At 40.8% G+C, this 15,349-nt stretch overlaps 1 protein-coding gene across 5 annotated transcripts in view; it reads left to right on the top strand.

Moving 5' to 3' along the window:
- TPD52 (tumor protein D52) overlaps positions 1 to 15,349 on the top strand; it is a 47,833-nt gene that overhangs the window by 29,812 nt on the left and 2,672 nt on the right. For 2 of the 5 annotated variants that reach the window (XM_085221328.1, XM_085221327.1), the window contains exons 2-5: positions 6,523 to 6,638; positions 8,147 to 8,295; positions 9,075 to 9,176; positions 14,395 to 14,436. In XM_085221328.1, coding sequence (XP_085077454.1) covers positions 6,582 to 6,638; positions 8,147 to 8,295; positions 9,075 to 9,176; positions 14,395 to 14,436 — 350 coding nt within the window. In that variant the 5' untranslated portion in view covers positions 6,523 to 6,581. Of the gene's footprint in view, positions 1 to 1,633; positions 1,869 to 6,522; positions 6,639 to 8,146; positions 8,296 to 9,074; positions 9,177 to 9,647; positions 9,784 to 14,394; positions 14,437 to 15,349 lie in introns of those variants that run through there. The other 3 variants (XM_010709064.4, XM_010709066.4, XM_010709065.4) reach the window with 3 other exon arrangements.

Genomic DNA, 15,349 nt, shown 5'->3' with positions numbered 1-15,349 from the left:
CAGCTCCTGCGTGAGCTTTTGTGCAGGATAGCATGAAGAAAGGCTGCAAAACAATGTCGGTAGTTCTTCATGGTGATGTGTTTAGTTAGCAGCCTGTGACTGCTGCAGCTACCTTCTCTACCTTTTCTGGATGCTTAAACCAGAATCTGTGACCAGAGGTTTGACCTTTGTTAGATAAATTTAGTGATAATTCTCCCTGGTGCTTAAGTCACATGTCAGCAACGCAGAGGGACACCATATTCTTTTCTTTTGAGTGGATTTGGGAAATAGCAGGGATCTGTATTTCGGGCTGCTGTACTGTCATTGTTAGGAGCCTGCAGGTTGCCTGCTCCAGAAACCAATGTAGGTCTGCAGCCAAAAGAACTGCTCTTTAATTAGCCTGGAGGTCTGCTCCTGCGGTGGAAAGGAGGAGTTAAAGCTAAAGTGGTGTGCTTTTTTCTGGTATCCCTCGGGATCACGTTGACTTGAGTATGTGGCAGCGCTCCTTTGCTTTTTATGGCTGTGCAGAGAGCGGTGGAATGGCTCTGGTCAGATCTGCCCTACAATGTCACTTTTGGGGGGCGAAGGGAGGGGGGGAAGATTAGCTTACATCTGATTGTACTCCTGTGTGTTCAGGCTGCAGTTCAGAGCCGAGGCACAAAACATGGAGCTGGGAGAGCTCAGAGGAGAAAACTGCTCAGCTGTGAAGGTGCTCTCTCTTGTTAGTGAAGCTGTGTTTGCAGTGGAAGGAGCTGACCTTAGGGGGGAAAAAGTAGCAAAGAACTGCAAAACTGGGCTAAGTGCCTCTTTTAAGTAAGAACTTCTGCTTCCCAGGGCTGGATTATAGCATGAAGTCAGGTGGTTTGCGCACGTTGGTCTTTCTTCACAGTATACATGTCAAAACAAATAGATTTTGTCATGGCCGTGTGTTCCGGTGTTACTGGTTCCTGGCATAAAGCTGGCTGCTACAAGTGACTGCAGCTCTAAGGGAACAGGGCAGTGTGCTTCTGTTTATTTTAAGAAAAGAGAAAAAACAGGCTAAACACGTCTCATACGTGGGTATGTTTAGCCTCTTGGGCAAATACCGTAATGCACATCAGCACCTTCCTAAAAAAAGAAAAAAAAAACACCAGGCAGATATCAGTGCAGCTATTGGAGGTGATTGCTGTTACCTTCAGACTCACCCTGCAGAGTGATGCTGGGCAGAGGGACTGGATTTGGCCGCTGGTTGCTGCACCGCTGGGGACTGCTGGGGAAGCAGAGCTATGTGGGCAGAATTTTCCATTAATCAGAGGAAAAAGTCCTGCACAGATGGTATATAGGATAGATTACTGCGGGTAATCCTTTTGTGTCCTAGAAGATTAAGGAGATCCTGGTGTAGCCGCTGTCAGCTGACCTTTTTTTATTTAAATGGTTGAAAATTCGTGATGCGGTCCTGCAGGAAGGAGGAAGGCTTCTCCAGGAGCCTGGGAGCAGCGCACTGCAGGTGTTTGTTAAAGGCACGGTCTGTTTGAGTTCAGCTCTGGTTATAAATTGACAAGAACTCAGTTTTGTGCTGTGTAAACAGCAGAAGCTACGACATGGTTAAGAAAGTACTTGTTGGACGTCTGCATCGAATTTAAGAGAGGTGTCGGCTGAATTTGATGAGGTACAGTGAGAAGAAACAGGGGGTGAAGAAAGCCCTGTGCTCTGGTGTGGCTGCCCAAGGAGAAGATGCCTCCTTCAGCAGAAGCAGAGAGTGGTGGTGCTCTCTGAGCTTCCTGGCATGGATCTGTACGAGGATTACAAGTCGCCCTTTGATTTCAATGCAGGAGTGGACAGAAACTACCTTTACCTGTCACCTGGCATAAACCTTACTCCACCTGGGTCACCTACGCTGACCAAGTCTGGTAACTTCTTTTTAACAACTTCATGTGGGAAGCTCGGTGGCTGAGATCTGTAGAAAGGTGATTTGGCTGAAAGATAGATTAAATGAAGATCAAAGTCCTGTTGGTAACTGTGGTGATCTGTTAGCTTTGGTATGTCGTGTAGGTCATGTCTCATTTACCAGCTTCAGCTAATTTTTTCAACTCTGTGGAAAGGCAATCCTATGGAAAACAAAGTAAGCAATAAAATTAGGAACAGAAGGGCAATATCTGCAAGATATTGTAGCCAGATTAGTTTGACTGTTAGATTTTTATTTTACTAATTTATTTATTGAAGAGGAAAATGCAGGAATATGCATACTTAATGCAGGAAAATGCATACTTAAGCTGTCTAGAGCTCTGAAGTTACTTCATTGCTGCCACCTTGGTATAAAAAAAATCCACGGACTGCCAGAAATTCTTTCTAAAGCGTGGGTTCTGTTCCACCTAGCATTTGAAATGCCATACATTTTACCCGTGCGTGCACTTGGTGTACTTGCCAGTGGCTGTTGCACGCTGTGCTGCAGGAGCTTGGTGCTAGTTGCAGCCTGCCTGCTTCCAGCTGGTAACCTGGTGTGCACACAGCCAGCACCATGCCTCCTCGTGCAGTCTTGTCTGCTTTTTGCCATCTTTCCTCCATGCCGCTGCACATTTTCCAGTTCCTGGCTCTCCAGGGTGATTACAAATACAGAAAGCTTAGCTTTTTTTTTCTCTTTTTTTTTTCCTTCCTTGTAGTCTTGCTCTTTAAAATTTGAAAGTGTGTCCTCTGAGAAGGCTCTGCTTGAATGAAACCAAACTTCTGCGTGACCTAGATGAGCTGCAGAGTGCTGAGAAGCAGCAGTCAGTTCTGCATCTCACCCCTCCTCTAGAGGGGCAGCAGCTGTCCTCTGTATGTACTGCTGATGTATGGCAGTAAGCACCAACCTTTGCTTCTTTCTTATTCATTCACTTTGATCTTTGCTTGGAAGAAGACCAAACTGGCAAAAGCAAATCTGACTGCTACTTTCACTCAGACAAATGGGTTGTACTTCAAATTTGATCTTATGTATTGTGAAATAAATGCATTCTGTAGTCACATTATTCAAGTCTTAGAAATTCAGGATCGTTCCACTAGCTTGTTCTTCTGATCTCTAACAAGTACCTTTTGTCAGCTATGTAGTGATCACTGGGGACTCATCTTGAGTATGTTAGCACAGCTTGTGTCTGCCGGAACATAGGCTTTGGAAAGGCTAACCCTTCCCTACCCTAAAGGCTGCTGCTCATCTGAAGTGACCAGTGGTTCCTTAAATGGCTTGTGTTTACTGCTTATCTCCAAATTCAGGCCAAGAAGTGGTGGTACTTTAGGTCGGGATAAGTAACAAACTTGCTCTGAAGATAAACAGAGCAAACCCCAGACCAGAACCTGAGTGAAAGCTTCATGTTTTGTCTACTGTGGAAGAATAATGTAGGCTTAGATTCAGTTTTCCTGACTGCTTATGATTTCTATAAGACTTAACAAATTAAATTCTCAATGGCTCTATTTGATTAATTTAACTAGATTTAGTAAACTTTTGTGATTATATGTCAGTCTTAGAAATACAGACACCTAAATACTGACCTTAAAACGATGTAAGTTTTCCCAATACAGGGTATTTCCAGTTATTGGGTTATCTCTACAGAATTTTCCCTTTGCTTAAGAGACTAGGAACGATCATGCTAAACTTGATTGTAGCAGAGTGTCAAATGTGTGTTAAGTGTTTTTTCAACTCCAAAGTAAAGAACTGTCAAATAAAAATGAAAGTAAAGCATTGCCTTCCAGTAGTGCAGATGCACTGTGTCCTGCAAGTATTGAAGTGAGGAATGGGAATAAAACAAGTGTAGAGGTGCTTGGTAATGAGAGCATTGGTGGCTGGATAGACATGTTAAATGGGAGGGAGGCAGAGAGCAAGAAGGGGAAGGTGTGATGAGATGAACTGGGTGAGGTGTGGAGGAGTCTCAGTAGCAGTGATTTCCTATCTTCCTAAAGAATCCATGCACATAAAGGTCTCTTCCTGCTCCTTAACTTTTTCCTTCTCAGTGTTGAATCTCAATTTCCATTCACATTTCGGTGATGTGCTGCAACAAGCAGCATAAACTGCGTTAATATACCAGTTTTGCAAAGGTAGGGTGTATTCCCAAAGCAAGCTATTGATGCAGGAGATGATCCAGCACGTTTTGCTGCTGCTGAATTCACTTGATCTATTTTTGGTGAGCTAATCCAGATGACTCTTCATAATGAGATTGAACAACCTCTCAGCGGGATGTGCTAATGCTCCATAGTCATTGGAGCACTTTAGTGCCTGAAAAGCTTCTGCAGTTTGGTTTTGAAAGGGCAAGCTCTGTAGCTCCTGAAAGGACTGCGGGCTTAGAGTAAACTGACAGTCAAAGGCCAACATAGGGGAAAAAGTGCAATTTAAATTTCTTCCTTCAGTTGAACGTATGTAATTAATAGCATGGATAACAATCAGATAAAAAGTTATGGCATTCTTAACAGCTTGATGCTAAGAAACGGAAATATGTTCATGTCCCACAGCCAGATAATTTATTTGTAGAAGAGCTGTAATCATTTGTGTTCGGGGTTGTAGTGCTTTAGTGTGCTTTAGTGATTTAGACATTGGACTTAAACCCTTTTTTTCCTCTTCTTAAGCTTCTGCCAGAAAATAATTGGGAAACCTGTAGGCAGTTATGTTTGTGTAAGGTGGACGTAAATCTCTGGGAAAACACGATACTGATTTTGTGCTCCTCCGTCAGTAATTGTTCAGCTGACTCGCCTCTTAGAAATGTCTGCCCATGTAGCAGAGAGCGGAGTTATTCTTTGTGCAAATCCAGGTAGAAAACATATGGGGAATAATCTCTGGAAATTGAGCTTTACTGAAGTTTACTAACTATCAAGAAAGCTTGTTATTTTATAGGCTTTACAGCTGCTATCTGCTGGGAGTATTTTGTAAATATACAACCTTATAGAACCTTTTTTTTTTTTTTAACAGACTTTTTGACTTGATCGTGATGTATCTATTTGATACCAAGTCTTACAAGGAAATCAGAGTAACGGTCTCATTGCTCGTTAATGAGTTGCTGGATTCCCAAGCCAAATAGTGTCCTGTAATGCCATCAAAAGCTGCTGAAATGAGAGTGGAATTGCATCTGGTTAATTACTGTAGTGATTAGTAAGGGAATGTTAAATAACGTGTCCTCAGCTTGTCTGGATGAATGTATGCTTTGAACTGTATGAAAGGATAGAGAAGGCAATTGTTCTCAGGTTACCCATAGCACTGCAGTGCCAGGCTGCTGCGAGCAGAACGGCTGGCTGGGGGAGAGCCATGCCTAACTGCTCCAGGCCTGATTTATTGCTCTCACACGCACTCACGCACACCTCTTTATCCCTACAAACAAAATATTCCCCTTTGTTTAATTTGTTGTATTTTCAAACTTGAGTAGAGCGGTAGTTCTGGGATGCCATCTCTCTGCAGATTGGTCTTTTGCAAATGAGTGTAGGATTACTTCGTTGTGGTGAGCTGTGTGTTTAAGCGTCGACTGCAAAGCTACAAAATGGGAAATCTTTTGTTGTTCACTGCATTACTTGTGTGCTCAGCGCAGAGCAGAGGAGCTGAGGGGAGGCCTGATGGCGGCTGCAGCTCCTCACAGGGGGCAGAGGGGCAGCGCTGAGCTCTGCTCTGTGTGACAGCGACAGGGCCCGAGGGAACGGCATGGAGCTGCGTCAGGGGAGGGGCGGGTGGGGGTTAGGGACAGGTTCTGCACCGGAGGGCGGTGGGCACGGCCCCGAGCTGTCACAATTCAAGCAGCATTTGGACAACAATCTCAGATATAGGGGATGGTTGGTCTCAATAGTCCTTGCAGGTCACTTCCAGTTTGGGAACTTCTGTGATGCTGTAACTGCTGTAAGAAGAGGACTAAGAGTAGGAGCAAATTGTGAACTGAGTGATGAAAAGGATATTGTTCTCCCTCCTTTGCCTGAAGACAGAAGCTGTGAAGGACCACAGGGGTGTTCCATACACAAGGAACTGGCGGAGTTTTGGTTTCTGGATTTGGAAGGGGAGAAGGAAAAGGCACACACTAAGGAGAGAAGGTTGCGAAAGATACGAGAGAGTTCCTACTTGTGGTGTAATCCTCAGTGCTGCTGAACTTGCTTTTGTCTATGGCAGATCTTGTTTTGGTGAGAAGAGAGGGGAGAGACTTTTTAGAAGGGCATGTAGCAACAGGACAAGGGGAAATGGTTTTAAACTGGAAGAAGGTAGATATATACTAGGTATCAAGAAGAAATTCTTTACTGCGAGGGTGGTGAGACACTGGAACAGATTGCCTGGCAAGGTTATGGATGCCCCCTCCCTGGAAACATTGAAGACCAGGCTGGCTGGGGCTGTGAGCAACCTGGTCGGGAGGGAGGTGTCCCTGCCTATAGCAGGGAGTTGGAACTAGGTCACCTTAGAGGTCTCTTCCAACCCAAACCATACTATGATTCTTGGGGAATGTGACTCTGATGTCCTCTCATTAGTCTTTATTATGCACTGCCATAAAGGGGTTGTACATCAATTGCTGTACATCCATTTGCTGTCTGGGCAGCACGTTTTGATCTGGCTTTTAACAGTTTATTTACCTCTAGGGCTGCTGAGAACTGACTCTATACCCGAGGTTGGAGAGGATGCTGCTGCTACAGTTGGCATGTCAGAAACTCTCTCTGAAGAAGAACAGAATGAGCTGAGAAAGGAGCTTGCCAAGGTAAATCTCTTGCAAGTAGTTCTTCAACTGGTTTTGAGAACGAAAATCTGCTGTAACCATGTCTGTGAATGCACAGTCAGTACTCTTTGTATTCCTTCTGAATCTGGGCATGGGATTCTTCTGTACTGTAGCATGGACAGTGATGAGAAAAGGAAGGAGTCAAAAAGAACATTTAATTAAATCTATGGGGAATTAAGCTAGAAGTAATTAGCATTCAGTGCTTAAAACAGAATCTGTAAGTGTGTAACATTTTTCCCCTTTTGTAAGAAGCAAGTAAACAAGACTGTCAAAGAGAAAATCATTTGAAGCCAAAACCAAGTATAATCTGAACTGATGTGGTGTGATTTAAAACTGTTATTTTCATGAAGGATGCTCTGTGTACACTGCTTTGATGATGGCTAATGATTTAACTATTTTTGTCCAGAATTTATAGTAGCAGAAAAATTAAAAGCAATAGAAATAGCAACTTGTTGAGGGACAGCCAAATATTCAAGCCTGCTAATTTAAAATGTTGTTAAAGTCAAGATTCATTGAGTAGCTGTATTTTTTTTTTATTATTATTTTTTCTCCTTTGTAGCTCCCTGCAAACTTAAGCTTAGGTTTGCTGTGAAATAAATGCACAGCTGTATTCAGTACAGCTTTGTTTTTGGTAGTTCTGAGTATTATTCCATGCTGAAAGAATCAACTGAAGACTGTGAAGGAAATCCAGTCCTAGCAGGGCGTATCATGCTGATTTTCAGAGGTATCCAAAAGGAAGGTACATTGAGGTTATTCCTTCAGGGGGACCTAAATGAGTGAGCAGCCTCATGTCCTGCAGTAGTGTGGTCCAGTCTGGTAGGGATAGATGCATGCCATTGGTTTTTGTCACACCTGTACAGCTTATGGATTAGCATTGTAAAACTGTGACGTGTCTAACCATGCTCTGGCCATGTTTCTGAGAGACTCATTTGGCAATTTATGTAAATGAGAAAGTGCGCGCACACACAACGGTTTCTTCTAGTTACCAAACAAGTTTTGGTGTGGTGTATGGGTTGCTCTTTTTTTTTTTTTTTTTTTTAAACAAAAAATTGCTCAGTCTGCCACTGTTTCCATTCCCTCCTCCCCCACTCCCTCCCCAAGTTTTATCAAGCAAGAAGACAAACTTGTGTGGAGCAGACACTCTGAGCTTCCTGGAGCATATAGGCTTGGCAGCTGTCCCAGGTTTGACTAATCTTTGTGCTCCACGTAGGCCAATGCTGTCAGAAGGTACTGATTTCTAACCATATGGTCTTTCAGAGCTACCTGCTTCCTTGTGTGCATTGAATTGATAGAGCTAGCTGCAAGCAGACTGCTTTCTGACTAACAAACTGTAGGATTTCCATTTTAGTAGTCGGAAACAATGATGAGGCAATGCTAAAAACACATGATCCCTTCCATAACTAATGACTAGTAGATGTTTTCATAAATACATAGTTTAATGGCTGTGTAGATCGCTTATTAACTCAGTTCTCTTATCTCTGCTGTAATAGGTGGAAGAGGAAATCCAGACACTCTCACAAGTGCTAGCTGCCAAAGAGAAGCATCTAGCAGAAATCAAGAGAAAGCTGGGAATTAACTCATTACAGGAACTAAAGCAGAATATCACCAAAAGCTGGCAAGATGTTACATCAACTGCAGCGTATGTACTGCTTCCTGATGATAGTCTGTCTCAGCTGTTGAGGTGAAAACTATGCAACTCATACATCTAAATACTCAACTCTTGTGAAACAAGCTGAGTGTAGATAAAACAGTGTTAAATTGTACTAAGGTGAGCCTGTGGAAATTGTCATAGGTTTCTCCTAAGGAGGCCATAGCATAGCTAACCCTACTAGCCGTATCATCTCATGAAAAATTATTGCCTGTCATATGGGCAATTCTAATATATTTGACTAACAGAACTGAGATATGACTGCTGAGATATCTGTGTGTCTCAAGTCCAGCAGAATTCTTTTCTGACCTGAGAAAAATGTAAAGGTAGTTCATGTAGGAAGAGTACAATGTTACAATATTCCAGCAAAACAAAACCTTTATCTTGTAGTCCAGAGTACATCTTACTGCGTGATCTCTTCTGGTGAAGATTTTTTTTACAAAGCCATTCAGTACAAATTTTAGACACTTGGCACCAAAAGTAACATCTGCTGTTCTTTGTGTTTGTGTGGTGGTTTTTTCCATTTTGGAAATCCCCACAAAAGCAGAAAATCATGTGGGTGGGGTGGTAGATGTATCTTGGTGAACCTGGAAATCTGAGGTTGCAGAATGCCATAGCCAGAAGGGACTGCAGGAATTCAAAATAGCTTCTCAAGTAGCTTGTTAACTCCACCTAAAAGTTGAAATATACTTCTGGGTTTGAAACAATGTACACTGAAAAGTTCCTTATGGTCGTATTAAAATAACAAACTTAATTTTCTTTGAACACAGATACAAGAAAACATCAGAAACCCTGTCTCAGGCGGGTCAGAAGGCTTCTGCTGCATTTTCCTCTGTTGGTTCAGTCATAACCAAGAAGTTTGAAGATGTCAAGTATGTTTCTTTAACTTTTAACAAGCAGTTGCACTTCTTTATTGAAGCAGATAACAGCTGTTGTGCTGTTAACGTATCTAGAACTTCAATAAGTTAATCTATCGTGAACCTTCAGCATGTCTTAGGAATGCTGATTGATGCAAGCAAAATCTGCTTGTATGCCTATGAATCAATTCACTGATGCAGAAGAGTTATGTGGTGTGTATTTCATATATATGAGAAAATCAACAAAAGCTGTTATCTACACTGCTGCTCTGATTTTTCTGATGGGACTGCTGATGGCAGCATTCCTGCCTGCTTCTGTGTGCCTAGTGCACATAACATCATCACTTCTGTTCTCTGTTTTTTCTCAGCTTGTGGAATACCACCTTTAAACAACAAATGTCTTTATCTGTCCCTTTCTGGTTTTTTTTTTTTTTTTTTTTTTTTTTTGTCTTGTGTTGTCTTGGGTGTGTGTGGATTCCTTTTAAGGTGTCATACTTCTTTGTAAGCTGTTCCACCTTACCGCAGTGGCTTGATTTTATTACCTTTTAATAGACTACTGGTACTTGTTAATTCCTAAATATTGGTATACAGCAGTATACTTTGACTGTCAAAATGCAAATTAGGTAAGTTTGGTGGTAATTTTTAGCATTAAATGTACTGTTAGCTGCATGGGGATTCTTCCTGGATGCAAACTAATCATATGTTTAACTTAGAATTTTTTGATTATGTAATTTCTACAACAGGAACACATAATTACTCATCTTCATTTCTAATTTGCTGTGAATAGTGGATCAAACTTACTTTTCAATTACTGAGCAAGTAACAAAATCACAATCTAACAGAATATTGCTGCATTGGTGGACAGCAGTGTAATAAAATCAGCCATTGGTTTTTAAGTGCTGCCATTAACCTCCTTCTTGCTTCTTGAAGTTTAGTGAGAAACTTTGAGGTGGAGCTACGTAGTTCAATATTTTGCTTCAGATTTATCAGAACTTCCTTTCTCTCTTTAATGCTTACTCTGGCATTGTGCAGACTACAGGCATTTTCACATTCCTTTAGGTAAGGTGGGACACAAGAATTTTTTCTGAAACTAAGCATGTAGTCAGACTGCCTCCATTAAAAGCTTTTAATGAGTTTTATCTGTAAAAGGTAACTTCTTTTTTTCTCCAGTGTTATTGTAAAACTGTAATTCATCTGATGTCAGGGAAGATGTTTCTTCATGTTCACCTGTAACTGTTCCAGAACATGAAATAGTGATGATACGTAATAATCAATTAGTCTCTATTTCTTATTTAAAAAAAAAAAAAAGAGGAATCTGTTAAAATGAGTCTGAATTGTTATTCTTTATGGAGATGAAATTTGTCTTTGAGGTCAATGGCGTGCAGAATTCCTCCTTTGTCTGTACAGTGTTTGTGCTCTGACAGTAGAAATTTTTCCTTTCTGGTGTGTATTACAAGAGTTGTTTAGAATTGTGGTTTTATTCAAATCAATGGAGTCTAAGTCTAAAATAGTTAATGAATTCATTGTTCACAGTTTGTCTGATGAAACAGTCTTTATCTTTCAGCTGATTACTTTATCAGCTCCAGACACAGGATATTTTAATTATCTTGCCTGCAGTGTATTTCATCTGCTTATTTGTAAGCAAATACTCAGTGTGAAGTTTTCAGTAGCTAAATTGACTGTGTAGCAACTTCTTACCTGATATTCTGTCCTTTGTGCACCTCTGCGTCTGACTTCATCTTTTTGACTCATTAAATAGCCACAGAGAGTATTAAGAGATGTAGGTATCTAGCTCCTAGAATACTAGTGAGGAGTTCTAGCCCCGTCTGCAGTGCCTGGGGAGTTGAGTTTGTTCAAGCAGAAGAATAGCAGCCCATCTTAAATCTCATCTTTGTCATCAGTAAGACAGAGGGAGACTGGAAGGTGTCTGTCAGGCCTTGTCAAGGTTCAGCTTTCTTCCTTAAGGCTGTGGTGCTCCTGTGTTTGTGTTGGTCTGCTCATTTGATGAGGACAAGCACAGACTCAGAACTCTCTTCTGGCCTGAAGAATTTAATACCTCAATATGCAACCAGCTGCTCAAGTTGGAGTACTCAATGCTAGTGTAGCTACTATTAGAAACTGTGCTACTGGGAGGGAGTATGACGGGGCCTAAGAAGTAACACTTTTCTTGCATTTCTTGGGAGGAATCACAGCAGTGGAAATTCAAAGTGTGAATATAAATTCAGGAGCAGGCGGATTTTAAATAAATAAAAATAGTGCTGTTCTAGGTCTTAACTGCACTTAAACAAGAAATTAAAAACACTTAAGGTGTTTTGCTTTCATAAAGACGAAATTCAACTGGGATTCAAACAGTGAATTCAGGTCCTGTTGTAACGTGACTACTGAAGCAGTGCCTACTACAAAGATAGTACAACTCTGAACTTCAGAAGCTTTTAGATGTCGAAGTCTTGTCCTGGAACTGAGAAGCGATAGGTCTGATACTTGAATAAATACTGAACATTCAGATGCATTTTCTTAAATCATTTTCTTTCCTCGTGACATTGTTTCCTGTACTGTTTTAGCTTAGTAACTGCTCAGCTGTAATAGAATGATTCCTTCCATGCTGGACTACTTCTGTGTATTCCACGCAGCTCCTTGTTCTTACAAATTAACTTTGGAAAGAGTTGTAAAAGGAAGTAAGGAGGCTAGCTAATGGAGCTGTGGTGAACTGGAAAAGTATGGAAATAGAGGGCTGGTAGTGTGAATTCAGGTTGCTATTGTTTTCATTGTCTGTCTGCTGCTTTTTGTTGGATTGAAAACTCTGTACTGTCTTAGGTTTTTCGTAATACCGCCATTCTTCTTGATATGAGTATCTTGATTAACTGGACATCTTATAAAGGCAGCATGAGCATTATAGGCAAAATAGCAGTAGTACCAAGATTGCAGGTCCTAGCAGACTTCCTGAGCAATTATAACTGCTGCATCCATGCTGTGGAGCAGAAATACTCATCTTTATCCTGATTGCAGGTCTTACAATAATTTCCTTTGCTTGCTTTGGGAACAGTATATGATCATGGACTTCTAAATGTCGTAATTCATCAGCATATTGATTGGAAACCTAACTATTAACAAAGGAAATAACCAGTGCTTTTGGTTTCTAGGGAGGGACACTGACACATCTCCCTGTGCATTTTCAAAATGTGATACAATGTAGTGACTGTAAAAATAATCCTTTCTGAAATAAGAGAAATCTTTCAATGCAGTACAAAATGTATGGAAAATTAAGAGAGCAACTTACTACACCTTTTTTGTTTCTATAGAGACTTGATGGTGGGTGTTGTAAAAAGGACTTCTAGTCTTCAAACCACCCTACTTCTTGGACTAGTTGAGTGCTTTGTGGCATTCTGTCACTTGTGAAAAGAAAAAATGACTTGTCTTTGTAAAGCTTTTCAATATTTTATCTTCTTTGCGCAAGTTGAATAAGTGATTTGATGTTAAGGATAAACTTCACTTATCTAATCCAGTTCTCTTGCGAACCAAATGATTCTGTGCCAAAACCATCTATAGTGGTGACACTCCACACATATTCAGGATGTTTTGTGAAGTATATTGCATAACAGGTTAACTTTTCAGGATGTGAACAGTTCTTCCATTAAATGATCTCTGTGGGACTGAGCTGAAGTTCTCTAAACAGAGTTTTAACAGAGTTGATCTCTGTTAAAAGATAAGCAATATAGCATAGCTTGCTGCTTTTCTGTGCGAGCAGATTGTAAATGTGGAGAAACAAAGGTAATTTTCACCCTCTTTAGTCTTTAACTTCTCAATTAGCGAGGCACTTCTTGCAGGCTAAGTGGAAGTGGCTCAGCGTGACTGCATGAAGATTTAGGTAACATCAACCTAGTTCTATGCTGAAACTTGGCAAGAGCAGCAAAACCAGAATGTCTAGTAATCTGTGTCAAAGAGCAAAGAATGCAGATGGCGCTCGTGAAGATCATCTTTGTGTGCTCTAAAAAAAACTTGGCTGAGCTCAAAACATCAGTGAAGATGAAAAACAGCAGAAGAGGGCTTTAGGGTAAGGGGATGAAACATGGCTCACATTGCTGATGTGGCGGGACAGTATCTGGCCTCTGTGAATCTGATTTCCAGTACTCTGCACCCACAAAATCCTTCAGGTGTGCATCTGCCTTAAGGGATCCCAACCTTAAGGCAATTTGTTTGCGTGTTTTTTTTTTTCTTCTATCACCGTTCTTTCAATGAGCCTCTGGTACCTTCCTGTGCAATGAACATGGAACCCTTTGGCATCTGTGAATGTACTTCCCATTGTGCTGGGATACTAATTTGACTTTTCAAGGTGCATCACGTGAGGATTTTTGTTGCTGCATTGCACCCTGGCAATTGCTTGAAACAGATTCCTTTGAAAGATGCCATAAAGCCCAGCCAAGATTCAACATCCTGAATTGTTATGAAAAACAGGTTTTTCTGACTTGCTGTTGTGGTATTTGACAAACATTTAATGTGTAAGACTAATTTGTATGAAGAGGAAATACTGATTTTTCAGCGCGTGGAACTGTTGGTCTTAGAAATTATCTGGGAGCTCCTTAGTGTAACTCCAGTCATTTTATAGGAATAGTACATGTTGTCAGTAGACAAACAGTTACAGTATGGCAATGCAGGCAGCTTAAAGAAGTCTTCATGAGTTTCAGAACAGCATTGGAACTAGGACTTTCCCCTTGCCCCCACCCAGAACCTGATCTTGAATATAGTTGGATGGAACTGCTCTCTCCTGCTAGTTGATTTTATATTGATGAGTATGAAACTTCTGTGTTGTATTGAATTGGGAGCTCTCTGACTGTCAGACTAATCCTTGGAGCAGGAGGACTTGACTGATAACTCTCGAGTGTTTCCTTTCTATTTGATATCGTCAGAACTGTAAATGCAGCATGTCTCATTGCTTGGAAGACTTAATAGGTAGACAGACTGCAGCTAAAAAAAAAAAAAAGAACACATACTTACTAACAAGCATGGCACTTGAATATTTTTAGAAAGGAAAGAACTGTTGCAGCTTTTGCTCTTTTGTACTTGTGTGTGCGTGTGCGCATGGCTAAGCAATTTAAAAAAGCAAAACCAAACAGTTTTTATGTGACTGACTGTTTACCAACGGTGGTGTCCAGAAAGTCATCTTTCTAAGCCAATTTTTCTTCTGTCATTTCAACTAACTTCTTGCTTTCTTTTTTTCTTAATGCTGGCAATTTAGTATACGCTCCATACAACATTCAATTAGCATGCCTATTATGAGGTAACGTATGCATAAACCAGCTGTTGGGTGTATTTATTGTCAAGTGTGGAATCAAAATGGAATTTAACTAACAGATTAAAAAAAAATACTGGATTTCGTATACTAATGTGTAGGATGAAATTTGGTTTTATCTCTGCTTCACATTACATACCTGGAATGTGACTAAGTGTGCTTTCCTGCTGTTTGGAGAGCTATAACAACTTTCACCTTCTTGTTAGACGTGTAATAATTTGCAAGTTTAAAAGACGGTTGCTTGGTGTCTGTTTTAGAACTGTCTGTGAAAGTGAGTAGAAAATAACGTGGTTTCACAAAAAGTCTCTAGCTCACTTTAGTGCTTGCCTCTTGTCACTTCACACTGTTCCTTCATCTCCTGAGAGAATCTATTTTTTTTTATATATGTGTGTGTACTTTCCCAAATGAAAGAGGGCAGCCAGGCGTAGCTGGCACACACAGCCACTAAGCAAAGGGGTAAAGGGAAGCTTCTTTTTGAAAGCTTTTTTCATTTTTAACTTTATTTTGTCTGCTGCCAGTCTTCAGTCTTGGTCCAGTGAAGGCAAGCATTTTCCACTCTGCACGAGGCAGAAAGCTGTGCAAGCTATTGTACAAATCTGCAAGCGGCACTGACAGCTAATTGGAGTATTAAGGCACTCTTTTGATCCTAGTAATAACAATACACTGGACCTCTGTATTGAACATCATAAGCTGTCCTGCTCTTCCTGTGCGTTTAGAATCAAGCTGTCTCTAGCAATTAAAAGGCAAGGGGGAGTCTCCCATAAACTTACATTAGCAGAAAATGCCGTTGTGAACTGTTCTGTTAATTAAACACACAGCCTGTTAAATTATTTTCCTATAACAAGCAAAAAAAAATCTGACAGACAATCTTTATTCAGGATGGCAAAGTTTTTTAACCCAT

This window comes from Meleagris gallopavo, chromosome 3 (assembly GCF_905368555.1).
Source record: "Meleagris gallopavo chromosome 3, MGAL_WU_HG_1.1, whole genome shotgun sequence".
NCBI lineage: Eukaryota > Metazoa > Chordata > Aves > Galliformes > Phasianidae > Meleagris > Meleagris gallopavo.
Note: the sequence above shows the minus strand (reverse complement) of the source record. Positions and strands in the feature narration are given on the sequence as shown.